The sequence below is a fragment of the Cervus elaphus genome, chromosome 12 (genome assembly GCF_910594005.1).
Source record: "Cervus elaphus chromosome 12, mCerEla1.1, whole genome shotgun sequence".
NCBI lineage: Eukaryota > Metazoa > Chordata > Mammalia > Artiodactyla > Cervidae > Cervus > Cervus elaphus.
In genome coordinates this window covers 85,938,488-85,963,685 of record NC_057826.1, presented here as the reverse complement: position 1 = coordinate 85,963,685, position 25,198 = coordinate 85,938,488, and the positions used below count along the sequence as shown (strand labels likewise).

Below are 25,198 nucleotides of genomic sequence, written 5' to 3'. Positions count from 1 at the left end.
AAGTTTATCACCATCAGTGTTTATATGAAGAAATAAAAGCTATGTTTATCTTAACTTTCAGTGATTCAAGTCTTGAAAGAATAACTAAACTTCAGAAGATATATAACCAGAAGCCAAAAATATGATCAGAAATAAAGAGCTAGAATCAATAAGATTAATTTAATACAAACAAACATAAGGTCTCATATTGAAGTTGAATAATACATGCCAATAAACGAGAGGGTATATGTGGGAAATGATGAGGGTATATGGGATGAGGATACATGGGAAAAAACAGTGAAGGTATATGGGAACAATACATGCCAATAAACAATGAGAGTATATGGAATAATACATGCCAATAAATGATGAGGGTATACACTAACAATTGGCATTGAAACATTCTAGGAAGGTTTTAGTTAATTTACCTAAAGACAATATGTTGAAATCTACTTTTAAGCTGTTTTAGGGAATTCCCTGGCGCTCCAGTGGTTAGGACTCTACATTCTCACTGCCATAGGCCAGGGTTCGAACCCTGGTCAGGGAACTAAGATTCTGCAAGTCGCGCAGCACAACCATTAAAAAAAAAAAGAACCTTATATACAGACACAAAATCATAATAAAGGAACAAGACTGAATAATTTTTTAAAAAAAGATTATGCTGAATACAAGAAAATTATTCACTATGGTTAATTTATGTTAATGTATAGCAGAAACCAGGCTTTGCTGGTGGGTCAGATGGTAAAGAATCCACCTGCAATGCGGGAGACCTGGGTTCGATCCTTGGGTTGGGAAGATCCCCTGGAGGAGGGCATGGTAACCCACTCCAGTATTCTTGCCTGGAGAATCCCCATGGACAGGGGAACCTGGCGGGCTACAGTCCACGGGATCACAAAGAGCCGGACACGACTGAGCGACGATGCACGCACGCATAGCAGAAACCAACACAATACTATAAAGCAATTATCCTCCAATTAAAAATGAACAAATGTTTTCAAAAAAAGGAACATTATCCAGACAAGGCGTAAGGGAGCAGCATAGCAAGATAAAGGAGCAGAGATTCCAAAATGAAAACAGATAAAGAAAATGACTCAAATGTTGATTCTCAAGGACAATAGGCAAGAGAACATTCTCGTGCCAGAAGCAAGCAATCACATGCCTGCTAGAGTGCAAAACAGGGCACAAGTTTCAAGAATTCTAGAAAAACATGGACTAGAAATTATACTTAATAGTTTTCAATATTCTAAAAAATGTACAGGGAGAAAAATCAGCCTTTTTATTTCATTTTTGTCCTCTTTTTCTCCGGTGGGGCTTTATTCCTGAAGGTAACAACACTTTGGAAAAAATTCTAAGTCAGAATATAGAAAAATATTTCTTAATTTCTTTAAAAAAAAATAGGTTTCACATAATGATTACTTTTAGCCTCTCTATGCACTTTAATTCAAGTTGGCTGCCCTACTTAGGATGTCTTTTGCAACGACCAGCATCTTCCCACCAGTCCTCTGGCTCTAAATCCAGTACCTTCTCTATTTCCTTCCCATGGAGCAGCTCACAAGTGTGAGTTCACAGTGCCAATGCATTCTTTGAACTTCTGACGCGAAATAACCTCTTTGATCTCTGAAACACCATAGCACCGTTATATATATTTTTTATAATACTTAGGAAGTTCCATTGTATTCAGTAATTTGTATACAAGTTTCATCTCTTGTACCAGATTATAAGGTTCTGGAGGCCAAAACTGTCTTATCTTGGTAGACTCCACAGTAGCTAGCACAGTTGTACTTGGAAGGAAAAAACTTGAGAAGAAGAATGGGGGAAGGGGAAAAAAGAAGGGAAAGAAATATAAGGTCCAAAATATAGTAGAAGGAAGGTAAGTACAGAGTTACCCCTCCAGGGGCGGGGGGACATTTGTGGATCTATTTGTGGTTTCAAATGTCCAAAAGACGTACAAATAGTACTGACATGCCCCCTAGGGTCCCTAGGAATTCAGCCTCAGGTTACTAGGAATTCAAAATTAGAAACATAAACTTTATAACTATTTATGAATATAGGCCAAACCCTCCTTTTTTGGCAGCAAAGAAAGGATAAGAGATTGGGGAAATGACTAAGATTTAAGATAGAAATCTCTATCCATAACAAACACAAACATTTCAAAAGTCCTAAAATGGGTGGTAAAACCAAATAAATGGATTATTTGATTAACAGACTGCATCAATGGATTCTGCATAAATCTTTTCAAAAAGCTAGGGAAAAATAATGTGTTTTGAATATCATTTTGATTCTTCTTCCTTGAATTAAAATAATTTCTCATCTGTGAATCCAAAATCTATGTTTTCTCCAGACATAAAAATACTTACCATCTTCCTCAGGCAACTCTTCCGGACTAAGTTCTACCAATTCAAAGCCATGTTTGATACACCACTCTTGAGCTTTCTGTCGGTTTACACCTAAAATAACATGCAAAGATTCTTCAGAAGCAAAAAAAAAATAAAACATGAATATTGCTGCAACACTCTCCACAATCTCAAAGTGTTAACCTTTAATGTCAATGTTATTCTAAAGGCATCCAAAATAAATTAATAAAAAGATGATTTTTCAAACCCCAAGTGTTCATTCTTTTTTTTTTTTTCCAAGTGTTCATTCTTAAAAAATAAAATGTAAATATTACAAGGTTCTAAAGAGAAAAAGCTGAAGATATTTTTGTAAGGCAGTGAAATCATACAAGACATCCTGCCCTGAGCTAAGGAGACCCCTGTTTTGCTTACCAAGGAATGGCAGACATGCGTACCACCTACTGGTGCGCCTTACCGTTCTCAGATACTCTATCGCAAACCAAGATCATCACCTCAGGTAACCACGACTCTGCCAGAGGAAGCCAGGAGGAAACGCTATCAAGACCAGATTTCTAGAGGGATAAAAAAATATACAAACAAAAACAGAAAAAAAAAAAGACATTAAGAGAACTCACAGAAAATGCAAAGGGGAAAGAAAAAGCACAAAGTAATTTCTTATTCAAGGTCCAAGGAAAACAAAATCTTACTTGTGTGCTGTCAAAGTAAACCACAAATGCTTGGACAGACTCTGCAATCTCTGCGGTGACGAGAAATTTGTTTGGCACCACACACAGATTGATATCTGCTGAGTAGTATTTATTATCTATGGTCCAGGGATAAAACCTCACAGCATCGTTGGCAGTCACTTCCACAACAACATCTTCTGTTCCAAGAATATCTAAATAAATGGCACAACATTACCATGGAAAGTGCAAAATCAATATACACTGGTCAAGCTTCTCAGTAAAATACCATATTAAAAAGGCATTTACTTCCGCTGCTTCTTTTTACACAAGGATTTTGAAGTTTTCAAAGGGGATCCCATTTATTATGCTATTTTCTTCTTTGATAATTTGACTGTAAGAGTGACATAATTTAATTCAATTAATTGGCATTTTTCTTTAAGAATATAAAAACTAGGGAATTCCCTGAAGGTCCAGTGGTTAGGACCCTATGCTTCCAATGCAGGGGGCATGGGTTCAATCCCTGGTCAGGGAGTTAAGATACTACATGCCGTATGGTGCAGCCAAAAAGAGAATATGAAAACTACTGTGACTAGATTAGACAATACTAGAGCACAAAATAGTCATCTAACGAAACACCCACTAAGAGCGTGTGGAAGAGAAAGAATAACAGTTACATTTATTTTATTGCTTACGTACTTCATGGAAGCTCAAACACTAAGAAAAGTCAAGAATATTTAACTATTCTGTACTTACTACAAGCTAAAAGGAAGACGGCAGCAAGGCTAACCTTTAACAAGATGAAAGGGCTACACACAGTCCCTAGGCCAAATGCTGACACATTAATTCAACTAATAAAATAAAAGAATGGATACTGATAAATGACCCCATTCCATTTATATTCAGCCTTGTTCAGATTCTTTGAAAGCCAATTCAAATTCTTGTTGACAAAGACACTTTTGGCAAATTTTAATATAAAAGAGCCAAGAAAATTAAATGATTTAGGAGGGAACCAAATCTTTCAGAAATTCATGTGTAGTAAGGGTATAACTTTTAAAATTCTTAGAGTAAAACCCAAGTCAATGATGAACAAATATAGCTGTAGTCATTGGACCATCAGGGAGCCTTTTGCTTCTATAAAGTCATACAATATTTAGAACTGGAAGAGACATCAGAAACTGTTCTAACCCAAACTCCCATCTCTCATACCCCAAACCACAATCTTCATTTTACACAGATGTAGAAAATGAACTTAAGAGATCTAAAATGACATGCCACTAACTGGGTTATTATAAGAATTAGAGCAAAATGGCCACAAACTCCTTTTTAATACATACTAAGATGAACATATATATGGGCCTCCGAGGTGGCTCAGTGGTAAAAAATCTGCATGAAATGCAGGAGGCAGAGGTTTGATTCCTGGGTCAGGAAAATCCGCTGGAGAAAGAAATGGCAACCCACTCTAGTATTCGTGCCTGGAAAATTCCAAGGACAGAGGAGCCTCGCAGGCTATATAGTCCATGGGGCCACAAAAAGAGTTGGATATGACTTAGTGACTAAAACAACAACAAGGTGAACATACAAAATATTCCTCAAGAAAAAGAACAAAGCAGGAGGCATAACCCTCCTAGACTTCAGACAATATTACAAAGCTAAGTAAGGTGGCTCAGACGGTAAAGCATCTGCCTGCAATGCGGGAGACCTGGGTTTGATCCCTGGGTCGGGAAGATCCCCTGGAGAAGGAAATGGAAACCCACTCCAGTACTCTTGCCTGGAAAATTCCATGGACAGAGGAGCCTTGTAGGCTACAGTCCATGGGGTCGCAAAGAGTCGGACACGACTGAGCCACTTCACCTCACTTCACAGTAACCAAAATAGCAAGTCACTGGCATAAAAATAGGCATATGGATCAATGGAACAGAATAAAGAGCCCAGATATAAACCCACACAACGACAGTCAATCTTTGACAGAGGGCAAGAACATACAATGGAGAAAAGACGGTCACCTCAGCAAGTGGCACTAGGACAGTCGCATGTAAATCAATGAAGTTAAAACACACCCTCACACCATTCACAAAAACAAACTCAATGACTTACAGGTGCAAATGTAAGACACCATAAAACTCACAGAAGAGAACACAAGCAAAACACTGACATAAATCATACCAATGTTTTCTTAGATCAGTCTCAGTTCAGTTCAGTTCAGTTGCTGAGTGGTGTCTGACTCTTTGCGACCCCATGGACTGTAGCACACCAGGCCTCCCTACCATCACCAATTCCCGAAGTCTACTCAAACTCATGTCCATTGAGTCAGTGATGCCATCCAACCATCTCATCCTCTGTCGGCCCCTTCTTCTCTCGTCTTCAATCTTTCCCAGAATCAGCTCTTTTCCACTGAGTCAGCTCTTTGCATCAGGTGGCCAAAGTACTGGAGTTTCAGCTCAACATCAGTCCTTTCAATGAACATTCAGGACTGATTGCCTTTAGGATGGACTGGTTGGATCTCCTTGCAGTCCAAGGAATTCTCAAGAGCCTTCTCCAACACCACGGTTTGATAGCATCAATTCTTCTGCGCTCAGCTTTCTTTATAGTCCAACTGTCACATCCATACATGACTACAAGAAAAACTATAACCTTGACTAGATGGACCTTTGTTGGCAAAGTAATGTCTCTGCTTTTTAATATGCTGTCTAGGTTGGTCACCACTTTCCTTCCAAGTTGTAAGCATCTTTTAATTTCATGGCTGCAGTCACCATCTGCAGTGATTTTGGAGCTCCAAAAAATAAAGTCAGCCACTGTTTCCACTGTTTCTCCATCTATTTGCCACGAAGTGATGGGACCAGATGCCATGATGGTTTTCTGAATGTTGAACATTAAGCCAACTTTTCCACTCTCCTCTTTCACTTTCATTAAGAGGCTCTTTAGTTCTTCACTTTCTGCCATAAGTGTGGTGTCACCTGCATATCTGAGATTATTGATATTTCTCCAGGCTATCTTGATTCCAGCTTGTGCTTCATTCAGCCCAGAGTTTCTCAAGATGTACTCTGCATATAAGTTAAATAAGCACGGTGACAATATACAGCCTTGACATACTCTTTTCCTATTTGGAACCAGTCTGTTGTTCCATGTCCAGTTCTAACTGTTGCTTCCTGACCTGCATACAGGTTTCTCAAGAGGCAGGTCAGGTGGTCCAGTATTCCCATCTCTTGAAGAATTTTTCACAGTTTGTTGTGATCCACACAGTCAAAGGCTTTGGCATAGTCAATAAAGCAGAAATAAATGTTTTTCTGCAACTCTCTTGCTCTTTCGATGATCCAGCGGATGTTGGCAATTTGATCTCTGGTTCCTCTGCCTTCTTTAAAAACAGCTTGAACATCTGGAAGTTCACGGTTCACGTACGGTTGGAGCCTCACTTGGAGAATTTTGAGTATTACTTTACTAGCATGTGAGATGAGTTCAACTGTGTGATAGTTTGAGCATTCTTTGGCATTGCCTTTCTTTGGGATTGGAATGAAAACTGACCTTTTCCAGTCCTGTGATCAGTCCTGAGTTTTCCAAATTTGCTGGCATATTGACTGCAGCACTTTCACAGCATCATCTTTCAGGATTTGAAATAGCTCAACTGAAAATCCATCACCTCCACTAGCTTTGTTCATAGTGATGCTTCCTAAGGCCCACTTGACTTGACATTCCAGGATGTCTGGCTCCAGGTGAGTGATCACACCATCATGATTATCTGGGTCATGAAGATCTTTTTTGTGCAGTTTTTCTTTGTATTCTTGCCACCTCTTCTTAATATCTTCTGCTTCTGTTAGGTCCATACCATTTCTGTCCTTTATTGAGTCCATCTTTGCATGAAATGTTCCCCTGGTATCTCTAATTTTCTTGAAGAGATCTCTAGTCTTTCCTATTCTATTGTTTTCCTCTATTTCTTTGCACTGATCACTAAAGAAGGCTTTCTTTTCTCTCCTTGCTATTCTTAGGAACTTTGCTTTCAAATGGGTATATCTTTCCTTTTCTCCTTTGCCTTTTGCTTCTCTTCTTTTCACAGTTATTTATAAGGCCTCCTCAGATAGCCATTTTCCTTTTTTTGCATTTCTTAGATCAGTCTACCAAGGCAATAGAAATAAAAGCAAAAGTAAACAAATGGGACCTAATCAAACTTACAAGCTTTTGTACAGCAAAGGAAACCATAAATAAAACTAAAAGACAGCCAATGGACTTAGAGAAAATATTTGCAAATCATGCAACTGACAAGGGTTTGATTTCCAAAACATACAAACAGTTCATATAAATCAACAGCAACAAAAAAACAGCCCAATCAAAAAACGGGTGGAGGACCTAAACAGATATTTCTCCAAAGAAGACACACAGAAAAGATGCTCAACATCATTAATTATTAAGAAAATGCAAATCAAAACTACCATGACCACCATTAAAAAGGCTGTATATTACAAATGCTAGATAGGGTATGGAGAAAAGGGAACCCTGCTACACTGTTGGGAGGAATGTAAGTTGGTGCAGCTACTGTGGAAAACAGTATGGAGGTTCCTCAAAAAAATAAAAATATAATTACCATATGATTCAGCAATCCCACTCTTAGATGTATACCCAGACAAAACTATAACTTGAAAAGATACATGCACCCCTCTGTTCGTCGCAGCACCGTTCAAGACAGCCTAGACACGGAAACAACCTGAACGTCCATCAGCAGATGTGGGGACCAAGAAGATGTGGTGCCTGTGCGCAATGGAACCCAGCCACCAAAGAAAGGAGACGACGCCGTGTTCAGTGATGTGGGTGGACTAGAAGCTACCATACTACAGGGCTCAGGAAAACAGACAAGTACCACACGATGTCAGTCACACGTAGATTCTAAAACATGACACAAATGGGGGTGGGAAAGAGAGCGCCTGGGAGTTTAGGATTAGCAGATGCAAACTATTATATCCAGGATGGATAAACAAGGTTCTACTATACATAGCACAGGGAACTATATTCCACAGTCTCTGATAAACCACAAAGGAAAAGATTATGAAAAAGAATGTATTCATATATGTATAACTGAATGACGTCACTGCATAGCAGACATTAACATCATAAATCATCTAAACTTCAATAAAATAAAATAAAATAAATTCCTCAAACTCACAATTAGCAGGACACAGAAAATTAGAAGTTAAATTTAAAATTCCAGACCTAGGATTATATATTTGGGACGTTGCCATAGTTTCTGCTCAACAAAGATATGTAGAAATTACTTAGTTCCCAAACTGCTAGGAATAAGATATAATATATAAAGCATGTATGTGCGAACATGCATTCTTTCATTAGTAAACTTCATCATGTGGTTATTAAGAAGAATGGGCCTGCTGAAAATAAAACTTTTTAATCATAAAAAACTAAATTTCAAATAAATTTAGGAATTTACCTTTGCCATAAGGCACATTTTGAAACTAACTTTCTAAAATTTTTCACCAAAACTAGAATTGTTATTCTCATATTAACAGAAGGTCTATGCCACTATTTGAAAATCAGAGTTTACCTTGTCTCTTTAAGAAATCAGTAGTTCTTTCTGCTTAATTTCTATCTCAAGTTATAATCTTTTATTAATTATCAATAATGCCATAGTGGTCCCGTAATGGACATTATGACATGCACAATTAAGAAATAAGCAGCAGGAAGAACACATAAGTTACTAAAATCAAAGATTCTGCTTTCATATAAATGTCTCGCAGAATAAAAAACAAAGAACTCTTAGATCAAAGTCAATGTTACATCCAAAACTAACATTTCAAACTTCAAGCAGGTGGTATAGCAATATGCCAATAAAAGCACATATGGAAGAATGCAAACTGAACCAAGGGGTGCAGCAAAAAAAGTATAAACTGATTTTTTTTAACGGCAGGACAAGCCACCATATGGAATCAGTCTTCATTCATGAGTACTTTTTTAAAATAACGAATTGACTTGTTTTTTTTTTAAACTGGGGAAGCTAAAGGAGTACAGTGATGAACTTACTTGTTAAATGTTGTTAAGGGGAAGGAGAAGGAGCCGGGGACCAGTATTCCTACCAGCACCACAGCAGTTCTTGATAGTTCCTAGATTGGTTGCAGTGTTAAGACACTGGAATACAATATGGATTACATTTTTTTTCAAATCAGTGTCTTCAACTAACATGAAAAAATTAAATCAATGAGGATGTCATATACTTCACAAACTGCAATACAGAATATTTGGATCCATTTAAGGATGGTTCATTTTATTAATAAATGTCTAGAACACAAGAGGACAAACAATATTACTCAGAGCTCCTCAAATTCCAATTACCTACTGTCACTGATTTTCAAACAAGAAGGTATTTACTTAACACATAGAAAGAAGTTATTTCTTTCTCTCTATATTAGCTGAGAATAGAACCAATAAGTTGGAAAAATGAATTTCACCTTTCAAAGATTTAGGAGCTGACTGGGTTTTTTGTCTTGTTTTCATTCTTTGCGCTGCCTAAAACAACTTGATGGCTCAATTTACTTATCAGATTTTTTTTCAACATTTTATGTCTAATCAGATACTTTCAGCAAGGCTGCATATGGGCTTTATTATCACATCTGTGCCATATTAGAACCAGAGAGAGAAAAGTGAAGATTGGCTCATTCTAGTTCTTATCATCAATATCATAATGTAGAGTTTAATTTAAAAAATGTAAATGCTTACACTAAGTATAGCTTTTCTCCTTCATCTTTTATATTTGGTTTCAAATGTTTAACGAGTTTATTCTTTTCCAAATTAAAGCAAAAACCACTTAAATGCTGGTGTACATGGCTAAGAGTTTATGGAGATGGTCAGTATAATTCACTCATTTCCAGATAAGAAAACTGACAACCAAAGAAAAAAAGCCACCTGCCTAATAGGAGCAGAGCCTAAAACAGTCCAGGTCACTACCATCTCTCCTACTCCACTGTGGTACATTACACACTGCAATATCTAGCATCTGGGCTAAGTCACATTCAGGTGTCTAACAGTCACAAGCTAAAATCAACTACGGGCCGAAGTATCCTCCGCCTTTTCATGAAAACCCAAAACAACAGCCAGAATGAGGATACCCAAAGACATGAGAGATACAACTAACCCATCAGAAAACTGTCTATGGGTTTGGGTATTTATATGTCAAAAATGAGTCATAGTGATCTTGTGGGAGTTTTTTGCCAGACAGACTTCCTAGAAAAACCTGCCATGGTCTCTCTTCTTTGCCCTGAATGCATGCTAGGTTGCTTCAGGTGTGTCTGACACTTTGTGACTCCATGGACTGTAGCCTCCCAGGCTCCTCCGCTCAAGGGATTCTCCAGGCAAGAACACTAGATTGAGTTACCATGCCCAGGGGATCATCCCAACCTAGGGATCAAACCCGTGTCTCTTAACACCTCCTTCATTGTCAGGAGGGTTCTTTACCACTAGCACCACCTCGGAAGCCCTGTACCCTGGGAAGCCCTGCACTCAACTGGATTTTGATGGATTCAAAATGATGCACACACGCAAGCAAGAGCAGCTTTTCCCTCCTCCTGGAGGATGATGGCCTGTCTCATTCACACTGCCGGCAGCCACCTGGTGGAGCTGTAATACATCATTTTTTAAGAGACAAATACTAGGTGATTAATTGCTGGGTCTGTTACTACAAGTGGTTTCACAGCTTAAAATAGTTAATTTGTAATGCTTTTAGATGAGAAGTTAAATGTCAAATCGGTTCCAGTAACAAGTATAAACCTTTCCCCCAGCTTTAAGCACAGTATAAATCTCCCTCCCTGGTTGAGAAACTTACACAGCCATCATTTCTCCAGAAGCTCCTACTTATTTCTCACTTTTGGGGGAATTTATTTCCCCTACAGTCCCTCCCACACAGGAAGTCAGTGAAGAGATTCAAGAGTTAAAGAGAACTGTAAGAAAAGTTTCAGCCCAGCAACTCAAAGACTCCTTCTGCTTCTTGCCCCTCTTTGTACTACTTTCCATCTTTTCTGATGTTCCTTCCCTCAGAAAAAAGTATAAATTTGAAAAGGAATCATGAAAGAAAGGAGGGAAGCAGCTTTTTGTGGTTTAGAATCAACAAAAGGTAATACTCTCTTTATCGTGAACTAAGAAGCAGACTGAAGATCCAAGGCAAATTTCTCAAACAGCACAAATATCCAATTTCACACATACATATATATAAATATAACCTTTACCTTACTCCTTTTCTCCCATCCACTCCAGCCAAAAAAGACCAAATTAGTGCACTCGAGGAACTGATACTCTTTTAGAGTATTCCTATCTCCTTCAGTTGGACAATTAAAGACTTTTAATACCAGTAGAATTAATGGGCACTTAATTAATCATGATATTCTTTGCGAAGAGCTGTCCAGTGGTTAAAATCTTATTTTCTATGCCTTGAGGGAAGTGATAGCTGCCATTTCAAATCAAGATGATCCTTCCAGAAAGCAGAACTCTTCTGAGAATACAGTTAGTTTTAGTCTTTCTCATAGACCTGAAACTGCCTTTGCAGCAGAGGACTGTAACCTCCAGCCCAACACCAGGGTCTTTCATGGTGCACACTACTCCGGGGACCCACATTTGCTTCCCCTTCCCTCTGAGATGACAGTACTGCTCACCTCAAAAGGCCAGGAAAAGGAGACAGCACAGCCCCAGGGTCAGAGGGACCTGTATCTGAATGCTAGCCCTGGGTGAGAACGGCAAACTAACCTCTCCGTCAGCTCCTCACCTGCAACAGGAGATAAAAACACTCCTCAAACGGCACCTTGAAGATTAAATAAAACGCTACACAAGAAGCGCAGGTGGGCTCCGGGCACAGAGCAGGCCCTCAGTAAGCTCACGTCCTCCTCGCCAGCTCAGGGTCCTCACGTGTGACAGCTCTCCTGACTCTAGGAGGACAAGTTACACCCGCGCTGCGGAAAGTGCCTAAGAAACATCACAATTAGGAAATAACCACCTCCCTTAAGCCTCCCTGGCCACCCCCCCAAAGTCAGCCTTCTTGAATTTTTCTTTTCCATTGTTACTGTGCAGACTGAGACAGAAGAGAAAGCAATTAGGAAAATTATAGGAGGCAGTGGAGTCTGACGTCAGCTGAAGGGGAAAGCAACCATTATGAAAGAAAAGAATTGAGCAAAATGTGATTCGGGAAAATATATGACAGCCAGGGTTTTCATTAACCAGAGAGGAGGAAAGACAGAAATCTTTAAAATTCATAATGGCTCTGTGCTGTTGCAACCAGTGACCATTTCATAACCACAATTTCATGAGAACGTTGTATAAGATGGGTGCCTGCTCTGTCAAAAACTCTGCAGCTGTTATTAACTGCCAGATTATTCCCCAATCACTAGGAGTAGCTCATACTGCTGCAATGGAAAGGGCCTTTGGAGCCTGTGTGCCATTTAAAGGTTAAAACTGCAAGGTTAGGGCTGGGACTTTACAGAGACAAATGTCGGGAAATCCTTCTCTGTGATTCTCTGAGTAATCATCCTGCAGCCTCCTGGTACACATAAATGCAACATCTGTCTGCGTGTAGATGACAGCTCCATCAGTGGAGCAGTATTAAGTGACTGAGAAGGGGAACTGGACTGAGTTAAAGCAACATACGCCTGCTTTAACAAGACTACAGCAATTCTGGTTTGCTCACAACACTTGATTACCTCTTCCTCACACAGTCCTCTCTGGTCACTCTCTAAATTCACATTTCCATGTGCTTTGGGGCTTAAGTTTTAAAAGTTGAAGCAGAGGAAATCCAACTCAGTCCTCCTCCTTTTCCTCAAGTTCACTTTCTTCCAATACCCATCTGGAAATGGTTACCACATCTTCCTGTTAAAATAACTGGGACAGTTAGGGAGTTTGGGATGGACATGTCCACACTGCTATATTTAAATGGATAACCAACAAGGACCTATCCTATAGCACAGGGAACTCTGCTCAATGTTATGTTGCAGCCTGGATGGGACAGCAGCTTGGGGGAGAATGGACACATGTATGGCTCAGACCCTCTGCTGTCCAACTGAAACTACCACAACATTGTTTATCAGCCACACCCCAATACAAAACTAAAAAGTTCAAAAAAAAATAACTAGGGGTGGGGGTGTCTCTGCTTGTCCATGAAAGAGCAATATGCACTAAAGAACATAACGAAGCTGGCAGGTAGGGGAGAGAGATTATGGAGGAGTGCCTTAGGAGGACCAAGGAAGAACCACCAGCCTCTAAGTTTCCTGGGCTTCTTGCAAAGACCACTTTATCAATCCCAGTGGCACAGCTGACAGACAACTCCTACTTACACTTGGGGAAAGGAGGGGACTCCTTTGAATCCCATGACTATTCTCATAGCGTGAGACACGTATCTAAAGCAGTGACTCTTCACTGGGAGACGACCTTGCCTCCAAGGGGCATGCCAACATCTGCAGACGTTTTCAGTTCTTGCAACTGGGGAGATGCTACTGGCACCTAGCGGGCAGAGGCCAGGAACACAACACGCAGGGCGGCCCCATACAGCAGAAGATCACTCGGTCCAAAATGTCAACAACGCTGATACTCGGAAACCCTAATTTAAAGCAAAAGAACTTGTGGCACTGACTTAACTGCATTCATGAAACAAAACAGAAGTGTGGAATGCACAGCTGGTTTTATTCTTTCTTACAGAACTGAAGCTAGCCTTTTACAGCCAGTCACAATAACCTCCGACCACAGACATAAATGCCATTCATTTGCATCTGATCAAAAACCTATCTTAAAAGTATTTTTAAATTCTTTTAACCATAAACATTATCTGGCAATTAATCTTAGATGTTTTGAAAATAATTTATAAATGAAGAACACATAAGCCTGAAGAGGACAATTATGAGATGAAAATAATTTTTATACTCAAATGGTAATTTTCATAAACAAGCCAGCATCAAGTAATTAAACTTCACACCAAAAATACTGATGTCAGCTCAAGTTAACAACAGAATCTGCAGCAGATGTTAATTTATTCTGAAAGAAGGTAAACATATTTGAGATGAACCTGTCAAAACAGAATAAATTCAATGAAGAACATTTATTCTGTATGCATGCATTGAAAATAAGCTTGGTCCAATGAAAAACATTACAAAGGTAATAGACCCAACATCCCAGTACCCAAAAGGTTCTTCAAAACAGGCTAAAATCATAACTGGACAACACACAGTCAAAGGGTTATAGAAAAAGTAAACTGTGATATCAATAAACTGGACTTCATCAAAATTTTAAAAGTCTGCATTTCAAAAGATACTATCAAGAAAACCAAATGATAAGCCACAGAACAGGAGAAAATATTCACAAATTACATACATGATAAGGAATTTTATCTAGGATACATAAAATACTCTTACAACTCATTAATAAGAAGATAAAGGGTTTTTTAATGGGGAAAAAAGTAAGATATGTAAACAACCCAAGTGCCCATCAACAGACAATTGGTTTACAAAGATGCAGCATACATATATAATGGAATATTACTCAGCCATAAACAAGAATGAATATTGCCATTTGCAGCAACATAGACGGATTTAGACAATATTACACTCAGTGAAACCAGAGGAAGACAAATATTATACGATATAACTTATATGTGGACTCAAAAAATAATAACGAATCTATATACAAAGCAGAAATAGACTCATAGACAGAAAGCAAACGTGGTTACCAAAGCAGAGATGAGAAGAGACATTAGGAGCACAGGGTTAACAGATACAGACCACTACACATAAAATAGAGACAAGACAGCACAGGGACTATATTCAGTGTCTTATAATAACCTATAATGGAAAATTATCTGATATATATATAAAACTGAATCACTTTGTTGTTTAACACAACACTGTATTGTAACTCAACTATACTTCAATTTTTTTAAATGAGCAAAAGATCTGAATAAATTTTTGATCAAAGATATACGAATGGACTATACACACATGAAAAGATTCTCAACATCATTAGTTACTAAAAAAATGCAAATTAGAACCACAATGAAACACTACCTCACCCCCACTAGAATGAAACTGAAAATACTAACTGACAATACAAACAAAAACAACTGTTGTCAAAAATGTGGAAAAACTGAAACTCTCATACATTTTCCCCAGTGGCTCAGAGGTAAAGAATCCGCCTGTAATGCAGGAGATGCGGGTTGATCCCTGGGTCGGGAAGATCCCTGCAGAAGGAAATGGCAACCCATTCCAGTTACCTTGCCTGGGAAATCCCACAGACTGAGAAGCCTGGCAGGCTGCAATCCCTGGGGTCGCAAAAGAGTCGAACACGACTAAGAGATTAAACAACATACATCGCTGATGGGAAAGGTAAAGTGATACAGCCACTCTGGAAAAGTCCAGCAGTTTCATAAAATAATACAACAGGTTCTTAGAAAGTCCATAATGGCATTCATATTATTATTATTCATAGCATTTGTTCATAATAGCCAAAAAGTGGAAACAACCAAATGTCTATCAACTGATGAATAGGTAAACAAAATGTGATCTAGCCATATAATGGAATACCAAGTACATGCTACAACAGGGATGAATCTCAAAAACATCAAGCTAAGTAAAAGAAGCCAGGCACAAAAGACCACATACTGTATGATTCCTTTTACATAAAATGTCCAGAAAAGGCAACTGTATGGTGGTGGGAGGTGTATTAGTGGTTGCCCAGAGCTGGGGCTGGGAATGAGGAATGATGGCTAACAGGTTTTCTTCTAGGATGACAGGAATGGGCTACACTTAAAAACAGGTGAATTTTATGGCATTTAAATTACACCCCAATAAAGGGGCTTGGAAAAAAATCATGGAAACTGGGAGACAATGCTCTCACTTTATGGATAAGGTAGGTGATTGAGGCACAGGATTTAGACGCTGAGAACAATGACAACACGTGCAAAGACAGTTAAGTGTCTGTGGGATGAAAAATTAACTTGCTTAAAGTCAGGTAGCTAGGAAGTGGGTAGAACTCAGTGCTCAACTCACAAATGTTTTCCCCACAAAAAGTCCTAAAAACCCCAGCAGAATTCAGACAGAATGGTAATTCTCTTGTCAGCATAACAGTGTTGTTTATTACCAAATGATCCTGCTCATTTTTCTGCTCTAAGCATACCAATTTTGATTCAAGTAAGATACTACTTTACCCCTGTGTAGAACCAGCTTTCAGGTCTATGTAGAAAATTAAACCCTAAATAGGTCATTTGTTACTGAACCTGAAATATCACAAAGGCTCTTGAAAACTTTCACAATATCCTCTCTGTCTTAATATACCTTAGTCTTGCTTCCTGGATAAGTAATTATCAGGGAAGTGCTTGTACACTGGCTCCAAAATAAATACAATGTCGTGTCCAGGATTCTCATTCTTGTCAGACATATTTAAAACAATTTGCATATTTTTAGCTTAAAAAAAATGGTTTCATATCAGATTTCATTATTTACTGAGTGTCACTATTTGCTAAGGAATTATTCAGGGCAAAAGGCAGCAAGTTCTTTAACCCAAATGACCACTGCATATCTTCTGGATGTTTTTACCTTTTGCTGCACAAAAACAAGCCATTGTGTGGCCCAGAAAGAAAGCTCTGAGTCTTGACACATTCAGTTCTCCAGGATGATGCAATACTCTCAGTATCATCAACGGTTTTGTGCAACATGGTCTGATGTGTAATACTTCCCCACTGCTGTTCTCGGCCTGCTCCCCAACCTGAGTTACTGGAATGCCATTTACTGGGAAGACAAACACCTTATAATCATTTAACTCATCAACAATGGCTAAAGGATTAGTCTAACACTTCATACAAATTCTCTACTCGATGGATTAAAAAAACAAATTGGGCACCAACAGAGGCATTTTCATTTATTATTTAACTTACCATAGTTCATCTACTAAGGTTCCAACTATCATGAAAGAAAAGGTATAAACTTATTTTGAACCATAAAAGTTGTCAATGTAGTAGTAAAATCTACTGTAATTTCTTCTGTCCCTCAATTCACCTTGAAGACATATAACTCTGGTCACCAGGAAGTTCATCAGATTTCACACACACAGGATAGAACTGAATCTTGGCTCCCCAACTTTTCTGACCTAAACAAACTTAGAAAATCACAATCTCTTTGAGCTTTAATTTTACATACAACTATACACACACACATACACAGACACACAGAAAGATAACATGAACGTGTTTTAAGTCCCTTTGAGTCTGGAGAGGATGTGAACTTCTATTTAATTTTAAGGTTGATGACTTAATATTCCTCATTTAATAAAGACAAAAATCTTGAGCCTTCTTTTAATGTTATTTGAAAATTAAATATATTAAGTATTCTAGTTGAAAACAAATCAAAGTTCCTCCACAATCATTTGAAATCATCCTTGTGGTAAATCTTCCTGGCCCAATCTTTCTTCCTTTGAGGAAAATACAGACTTGGAAATACACAATCCAATCAAAGGCAGAGTTCTCCTACCACAACAAAATAAGCAACTTTGTTAAAGCAAAGATTATTACTTATTTCCAGAGTAAACTAAAAGGCTCCATTCAAGCTCCTCAAGCTGCTACAGAAAAACCTAAATTAGAAGTCACAAGTTCCTATCCCTATTCTGTTGCTAGATAACCTTGGCTAAATTGTATAATAGCCCCTACCCCGAATTAGGAATGTTCTCTTTAGCAAATGACTTTAAGATCTTCTGTAAACTGTAGGAGTCTGACAGACCTAGGACAAACTCCCAGTTCACAGAATGAATACTTCCTAAAGCAGCAGTGGGCAGTCTGATGGCCAGCTTTGCCTGTATAATTCCCCAAAGCCTAGTTTATCCATCTTATAATTGAGCTACCTGGTTCCACAGTTTTAGAAACCTGAGGACCAGCAGAATGTTTCTATGGGTAAAAATGCATCTGAATTCCAAACACAAAATGTCAGATTCTTTACTACAAGTGAAGTGTCTACTGAAACTTTAAAATGGGGCTTGATTCTTCAGTTTTCAAAAGATAAACATGAAAAAAAAAAGTATTATATAACCTCTGATGTTTTTGAACTGTGGTGCTGGAGAAGACTCTTCAGAGTCCCCTGGACTGCAAGGAGATCCAACCAGTCTATCCTAAAGGAAATCAGTCCTGAATATTCATTGGAAGGACTGAGGCTGAAGCTGAAACTCCAATACTTTGGCCACCTGATGTGAAGAACTGACTCACTAGAAAAGACCCTGATAGTGGGAAAGATATAAGGCGTGAGAAGGGGACAACAGAGGATGAGATGGTTGGATGGCATCACCGACTCTATAGACATGAGTTCGAGCAAGCTCCAACAGTTGGTGATGGACAGGGAAGCCTGGCATGCTGCAGTCCATGGGGTCGCAAAGAGTTGACAATAACTGAGTGACTGAACTGAACTATATAATCTAACATAAAAATAACCAATACTTAGAATTTTACATTTAGAAGGGATGCTGTTAGACATGATCTGGAACAACACTTTAATTTTAATGTTAATTCTATATAGCAGAACTGACTAATATATACAATGTTTGTACTGTGGGCTCCCTCAATTGAGGGGAAAAAAATCCAGACACTGTTAAAGACTATTAGGCATGCGCATGCTCTATTTAAAATACAGATGCTTTGGGCAATGATTTTTTTCCTTCACTCAGAATTAAGACTTCAACCATTCTAAATGGAAATGTGAGCATATTTTAAAACCTTCTTTTAGAGTTAATCTTCTCTCTTCAATGCCACCACCTTAAATAGTTCTGATTGCTGAAGAATTTCAACATATTTCATTCGCACAGCCCATGCACACAAATCCCGAAAGAGAACATATCCTCCACACTTGGTACACTTCAGCAATCTAGACAACTCAAGTGCTTCTGAGCCACAGTTTCTTCATTTGTAAAATGGAGAAAAGCTGACTTTGTTAATTCACGGGGATACAAGAACCAAACTGAATTATGTGAAAACATGCTTGGGAAGACTATCGATATACACAAAAATGCTTGATGTTAAGATTTCCAAATTTCCACATTTCACAGGAAGAAAACAATTTTGCTCCAAATGTTTAGGTGTAGAACCTAAACCGCTTACAGTTGCTAAATACGCATTACATATATTAAAACCAAATGTGATTTTTCTATGGAAAGTTTCTTCTAGGAAAGTAGAACAAGATGTTAAGACTTAGGTATCTACTAATACATTTTAATACTTTCCCAGGTGGAGCACGCACTTTGACCACATCCTTCCTGAAGACAGGAATAGTCTCTTAGCAATCATTTTCGCTACAGTAACTGGCTTCCCTGGGGGTTCAGTAGTAAAGAATCCACCTGCCAGTGTAGGAGACACTGGTTGGACCCCTAGGTTGGAAAGATTCCCTGGATAAGGAAATGGCAACCCACCCCACTATCCTTCCCTGAGAAATGCCATGGACAGAGGAGCCTGGCGGGCTATAGTCCATGGGGTTGCAAAAAGAGTTGGACATGGTTTAGCGACTAAACAATAAACTGGCACAGAGACTAGCTCTGTTCTTAATATCAGAATACACTTTTCCAGAATAAATGTAAAATGTTCGTATAAACATATGTGAGGTGGAAAGACATCTGGCCTGGGGGTACAGACACTTGCTCGCACACCACATATAGCCTTGCACAAGTATCCTGAACCTTCATTCCCCTTTAAAAATCTAAAAGGGTAAGACCCCTTTTAACTGATGTCAGATACCTACCCAGAAAACTGCACATAAAGCCCCTGAGTGACAAAATGAAAAAAGCTTCTCACAAGTCCATACTTCACCCAGAGTGGAGGCATACTGATTTTTATTTCATGAATACTTACAATAAACTTGGTAATTTGGTTAAGAAATATTTCCCATTGTTGGTTAAAAGCAATGAAATAGATCAAATGTTGAAGGAAAGAAACTGGAGAAAGCCGAAATGTTCTTCTTCCTAATGCATGGAAGGAAACCAAATCTTCCCAAAAAGGTAAATTAAGATTCAGTCCAAAACCATACTTAATGTCACTGAACACTTAACAAAAGTCATTCATTATAGTAGTCTCCATCTTTTATGCCAAACTTAGACTCAAACTGTGATGAATCCATCTTTAATTATGATAAAACAGAATCAAAACTCAGCAAATACTACATTCCACTGTTACCATGGTTACCCAAATCATTAACCTGGGTAAAATCTCTCTTTTATGGTTCACTTTTACTTACTCAACTAATCTCTTCATTAATTGTTCTTATTTTTCACTATAAAACATTAATGGAACCACAAAGCAAAGGTTATCTAATTTTAACAAACATAGAAGCTATCCAAGAAACATTTTATATACAGAAATAAAGTGGATTGTTTTACAGGACTTATTTCATTTCCAACGATACTAATATATTTTAAAGAAGTACAGTATTACCATTCACCAACTACAGGTAAACAACTCCTTCAAGAAATGACTGTGTCTGCAAATTCTTAAACTGTTAGGGGAAACACTGACTGAAACTGCCTGCCCTGGGCACGCAAGATAGTACCACTTGCAAGCTTATCTTAGGACAGCAGGTCCTGATAAGGAATGCATAACTAACAAAATATCACCAACTGGAAGAATTGAGGAGAGGTCAAAAGAAGAGAGATGACTCCAGTCCACACATTCTACCAACCTCCCAGAATCTTCCTCGCTGGACTCCATCTTCACCAAGCGATGCACTCGCCACCGGAAAGGACAGAGTCAGACAGATTGGCCAGAGACAACCTGGAAACTAACTCCATTACCATGAAACATTAACTACGAGCCACGTGGCAAGGCAGCTCTGCTGGGTTCCCTGGTTACCCTGCTGCTCTCTGCCCAGGTGCCCCTTCCCAATGAAGTCTCTCGATTTGTCAGCATGTGTGTCTCCTCCGACAATTCATTTTTCTGAGTGTTAGACAAGAGTCCACTCTCCGGCCCTGAAGGGGTCCCCCTTCCTGCCAACAATAGCACGTGACAGCCAAGAGAAAACTTAATACTTTCAAGACTGACTTTGAAAGGACTTCTATATATCAATAATGGAAATCAAAATGCATATAATTCTCTTGGGAATTTAAAGAAGCTTACACCAAGAAGCTTAAGAATTCTGAGCAAATTCGAATACGCTCTCTAGATGTAATATATAATGAAAATTAATTTACAATGTAATGGTAAATTTTTACAAATGAAAAATATGAAATATTATATGAAAATAGTATATTTTATATAAATATATTTATAAAATCATATGCCTTAAATGTTATAAATATATAACTTCATATGTTTATATAAATATATTTAATATTTCAGATACAATATTTGAATTTTTATATGTAAAATAATAAAAATAAAACATGCTAAAAATAAAATGTTAAAACTATTATATCAGGATAAAAATTGTATATATTGGAAATGCAATTACCAATTTTTTAAAATCTGTGCATTGGGGGAAAAAACTGAAATAAATGCACAGGAATGTTAACACAGTATTTGTATTTGTGTGATGAGACCCTGGCTGTCATTTTCTTTTCTCCATTATGCTAAATCTTATTTAATGGACTATGCACTACTTTTACAATAAAACAATTTTTAAAAAGAAAGGAAATAAATGAGAAGGACCACTGCTGAGAGGTAAGGAAATGGCATAATTAAAGAGCTGGTTACCATTTAGTGTATAATTAAACTTTTACTCTGGCAAGGAATTTAGGAGATCATAAATGATAACTAAGTTATATAGTATTTGTGCTGGAGAGACACCCTGCCTAATTTTGTCAATTGACAAGCACAAGGAAAAGTCACGTTTATATGATGCTTTATAGTTTACCAAATGCTTTCAAAATGTCACATCATCTATCCTTCAAAGAATCCCGTGAGACAGATTCATACGCCCCACTTCATGGTTTCCCAAGTGGCGCTAGTGCTAAAGAACCTGTCTGCCAATGCAGGAGACATAAGAGACGCGGGTTCGATCCTTGGGTCGGGAAGATCCCCTGGATCTCCGCAATTAGGTATTCCTGCCTGGAGAATCCCAAGGACATTACAGCCTAGCGAGCTACAGTCCATGGGGTCGCAAAGAGTCGGACACGACTAAAGCGACTTAGCACGCCCCACTTTCAGGATCAGAAAACCGAAGGCTAGAGAGATAATGTATTTATTAATAGTATTTACCATTTACCGACTGATCACTCAAAGTGTTAAGCACAACAGTCATGTGAAAATTAGCACCACTTTACAGATCAGAAAACTGAAGGGCATAGGTTATAGCTGAGAGTCACCGTTCTGACTCGAAGCCACAATTTGAAACAGAGGAGTCTTGAGTTATAATCAACTTTGCGGAGTCTTAGTGGAAGAGTCGAGCCCAATACCCTATGCTCTCTCTACTCCACTGGTCTCCCCTCCTCGCCTACGATTCTTTGAAGAGTGACTTAGGTTGACAACCACTATGGGGGTCTAGAGAGAAAAAGACTAGGTCCAGTAATAACCAAAAACTAATGCTGGCGGAGGGCCTGGTCTCAGGAGGAAGGCAAGGCAGTGAATAACTGAGAGTGGAGGGGGCAAGTTTAACAAGTCTTAACATATAAACATGGGGCGGGGGGTGCAGAGGAACAAGAGCAGGGATGACAACATAAATCACGAATCATGCACCTGACGCTCGCGTTCCTAGGTTCAATTCCTGAGAGCCTTTTCAGTTCACCTCAACGGCTGCCCGCCGACAACCCCTGGGTTGAGGTCCTACTTAACAGAAAACGCTGGAACAAACCCCATGGTGGGCCAGGCAGAAACAGAGAAGCAACGAGTATTGTAGCTAACAGTGGACGGGGAACTAGGCACCCTGACCATATCTGAGCGGCACCCGAGGGGCCTCGGGCCACCACCGAGCGGAGAAAGAGCCCAGCGCTCGCGGCGAGGACCGAGACCCCGAGAGAGGCCGCGGTGCCGGGACTGCCGCCCGCCGAGGCTTGTCCTGGGGCTTGGAGGCCGGCCCAGAAGCCTTGCTACTCACGTTGCACTAGCCGGTCTGCGGAGAAGGTGGAGGAACAGCTAGTAACGAGCGCGCAGGGGACGCCCGCAGCCATCACTGCGCCCGCGAACCGGTTCCTTCCCGGAGCCACTTCCGCCTTGGGCGATACCAAGGTCTCCGGCGCGCGGGGGAGACGCCCAAGGAAAGCGCGTTCTCAGAAGGCACGGCTGGCCCTGCCTCCTCCCCGCCCCCTCTTCCGCTCCCGGCGTGGACCAGGCTGGGCTTCACTTGGCGTTGCCATGGGGACGAGCTCCCACCGCGGCAAGTTCCCGAGTCTGGAGACCGCGCCTTCCCGGGGAGGCATCCCGGCCGGGCTGTAGGCATGGCCCAGGAGAAGGAAAACGAAGACCCCGTCGGATCTATCTTAATCCAGGTGGGAAATGGGCCTCTCCTAACCCTGTCCAGCTAGAATCCTTCCAGCGAGCGAGGCCCAGCAGAGCCCATCCACTGACGCTTTCCCACTTAACATGCCGCTGCTCAGATTGCCTCCAACACCACGGTTTAAAGAACTCCCAAGTGTGCCAACCTAGACCTCTCTCGCCAGCCTCACACACCTCTTGAGCCTGACCCTGGAGGTTGCGCGGTCGAAGTGAGACCAGTGCGCCTCTGGTAAAACTCCAGGACGATACACCCCACTGGGACCTTTACTTTGGAAAAATACATGTTCCACTGAGGCACCATTTTTAAATGTTATATTCTGAAAATTTTGATCCTACAATGTAAGGGAAGTGGAGGAGATACAAATCAGACACGTATCTGGGCGGAAGTTGAAATAGGTGAACTGCTTTTGATCTCCTGCATTGCAGGCGGATTCTTTACCAGCTGAGCTACAAGGGAAGCCCTGCTTTTCTTAAGTACCCCAATTTTTTTCGCTCTAAAAGTCCCTTGCATATAATGGAGTTCTGGGGAGGTAATGCACACCATGGTGATTACAGTTAATAATACTGTATATTTGAAAGCGGCTGAGTGAATCTTACAAGTTCTCATCACAAGAAAAAAGTTGTATTATAACTTTACGTGGTGATGGATGTTAACTAGCCTCACTGTGGCAATTATTTAGCAATATGTACAAATATTGACTGATGTTGTCTATGTGAAACTAATATAATGTTTATGTCAATTATATCTCAATAAAAAATAATAAAAATTCCTTACTTGGGAACAAGATAAAAGCTTGCTAATCAAGTTAAACTTTGAATGTGGAAATGTGACAAAAAGCACAGGAAAGTAACTTTCTCTAATCTGAGGGGGGAACATCAGGAAAGTTTTAATTTCTCAGTACAACTCAGTTTGTGACCTTTACACTCAGACTTTTCCAGAATGTTAAAAGCACTCCTTCCCCCCCCCCCCCACATTTATATGTGATAGTTTTAGAACATTTTTGACATATCATCACCTTTAACTCATATATAGCTCTACTTAACTAAAAGTTTGAAGTAATTTCCTAAGGACTGTCAGAACTCTACTCAGATCTGCACTTGGTCCAGTTTTTCTTCCTGCCATGATTTGGTCTCTTACCTCCCCTCTGGAAGACTTCTTTAAGTTCACATTTCCAAAATACAAACCCCTAAACTCACCAATTTTATAGACTTCCCCGATATGAATCATACCCAGATCTTCTTACCTCACCTTTTCTTATCCTTGCTTTCACCATCACCTTAGAATGAGTTTAGCCAAACTGCCAAGTGTGAGGGAAGAGTCTCCACAAGACTGCCCTCGCTTAGACTCCAGGCACAAGTTCAGGGGTCCCTAGAACTATCCTTATTTCAGACCAGCTGTCTACACTTTTGGAAGCCCCAACCATGTCACATTGGCTAATTTGCTAGAGCACTCACAAAACTCAGAAGAGCACTGTGTTTATAATTACAGTGTTTTTATAGCAAAAGAATAGAAATGAAAATCAACCAAGGGAAGAGATGCTCAGGGCAGAGCCCAGAAGGGGTACGAATGGAGCTTCCAGCCATTTTCTCCCAGTGGAGTCATAGAGGGCATTACCTCCTTTCAGTCATGATATGTGACAACATATACAGATTATGGCCGACTAGGAAAGCTTTCCCAAGATTTTAATGTCCAGAGGTTTTATTGGAGCTCAGTCACAATGCCCATTTGACTGACTTTAGTTTTCAGCCCTTCCCAGAGAGCAGACTAATGATTTTAGTCTAATTCCTCTAGAGAT

General features: G+C 39.5%; 2 protein-coding genes across 3 annotated transcripts in view; one reads left to right on the top strand and one right to left on the bottom strand.

Moving 5' to 3' along the window:
* The window catches only part of AAGAB (alpha and gamma adaptin binding protein), a 73,190-nt gene extending 50,041 nt beyond the window's left edge, over positions 1 to 23,149 (bottom strand). For both annotated transcript variants that reach the window (XM_043919838.1, XM_043919839.1), the window contains exons 1-4: positions 23,005 to 23,149; positions 3,020 to 3,210; positions 2,788 to 2,884; positions 2,337 to 2,426 (exon numbers count right to left, since the gene is read on the bottom strand). In XM_043919838.1, coding sequence (XP_043775773.1) covers positions 2,337 to 2,426; positions 2,788 to 2,884; positions 3,020 to 3,210; positions 23,005 to 23,077 — 451 coding nt within the window. In that variant the 5' untranslated portion in view covers positions 23,078 to 23,149. The remainder of the gene's footprint in view (positions 1 to 2,336; positions 2,427 to 2,787; positions 2,885 to 3,019; positions 3,211 to 23,004) is intronic.
* A 122-nt stretch (positions 23,150 to 23,271) lies between these two features.
* Positions 23,272 to 25,198, top strand: part of IQCH (IQ motif containing H) — a 225,111-nt gene continuing 223,184 nt past the window's right edge. Inside the window, exon 1 of the mRNA XM_043919837.1 lies at positions 23,272 to 23,395. Coding sequence (XP_043775772.1) covers positions 23,345 to 23,395 — 51 coding nt within the window. The 5' untranslated portion in view covers positions 23,272 to 23,344. The remainder of the gene's footprint in view (positions 23,396 to 25,198) is intronic.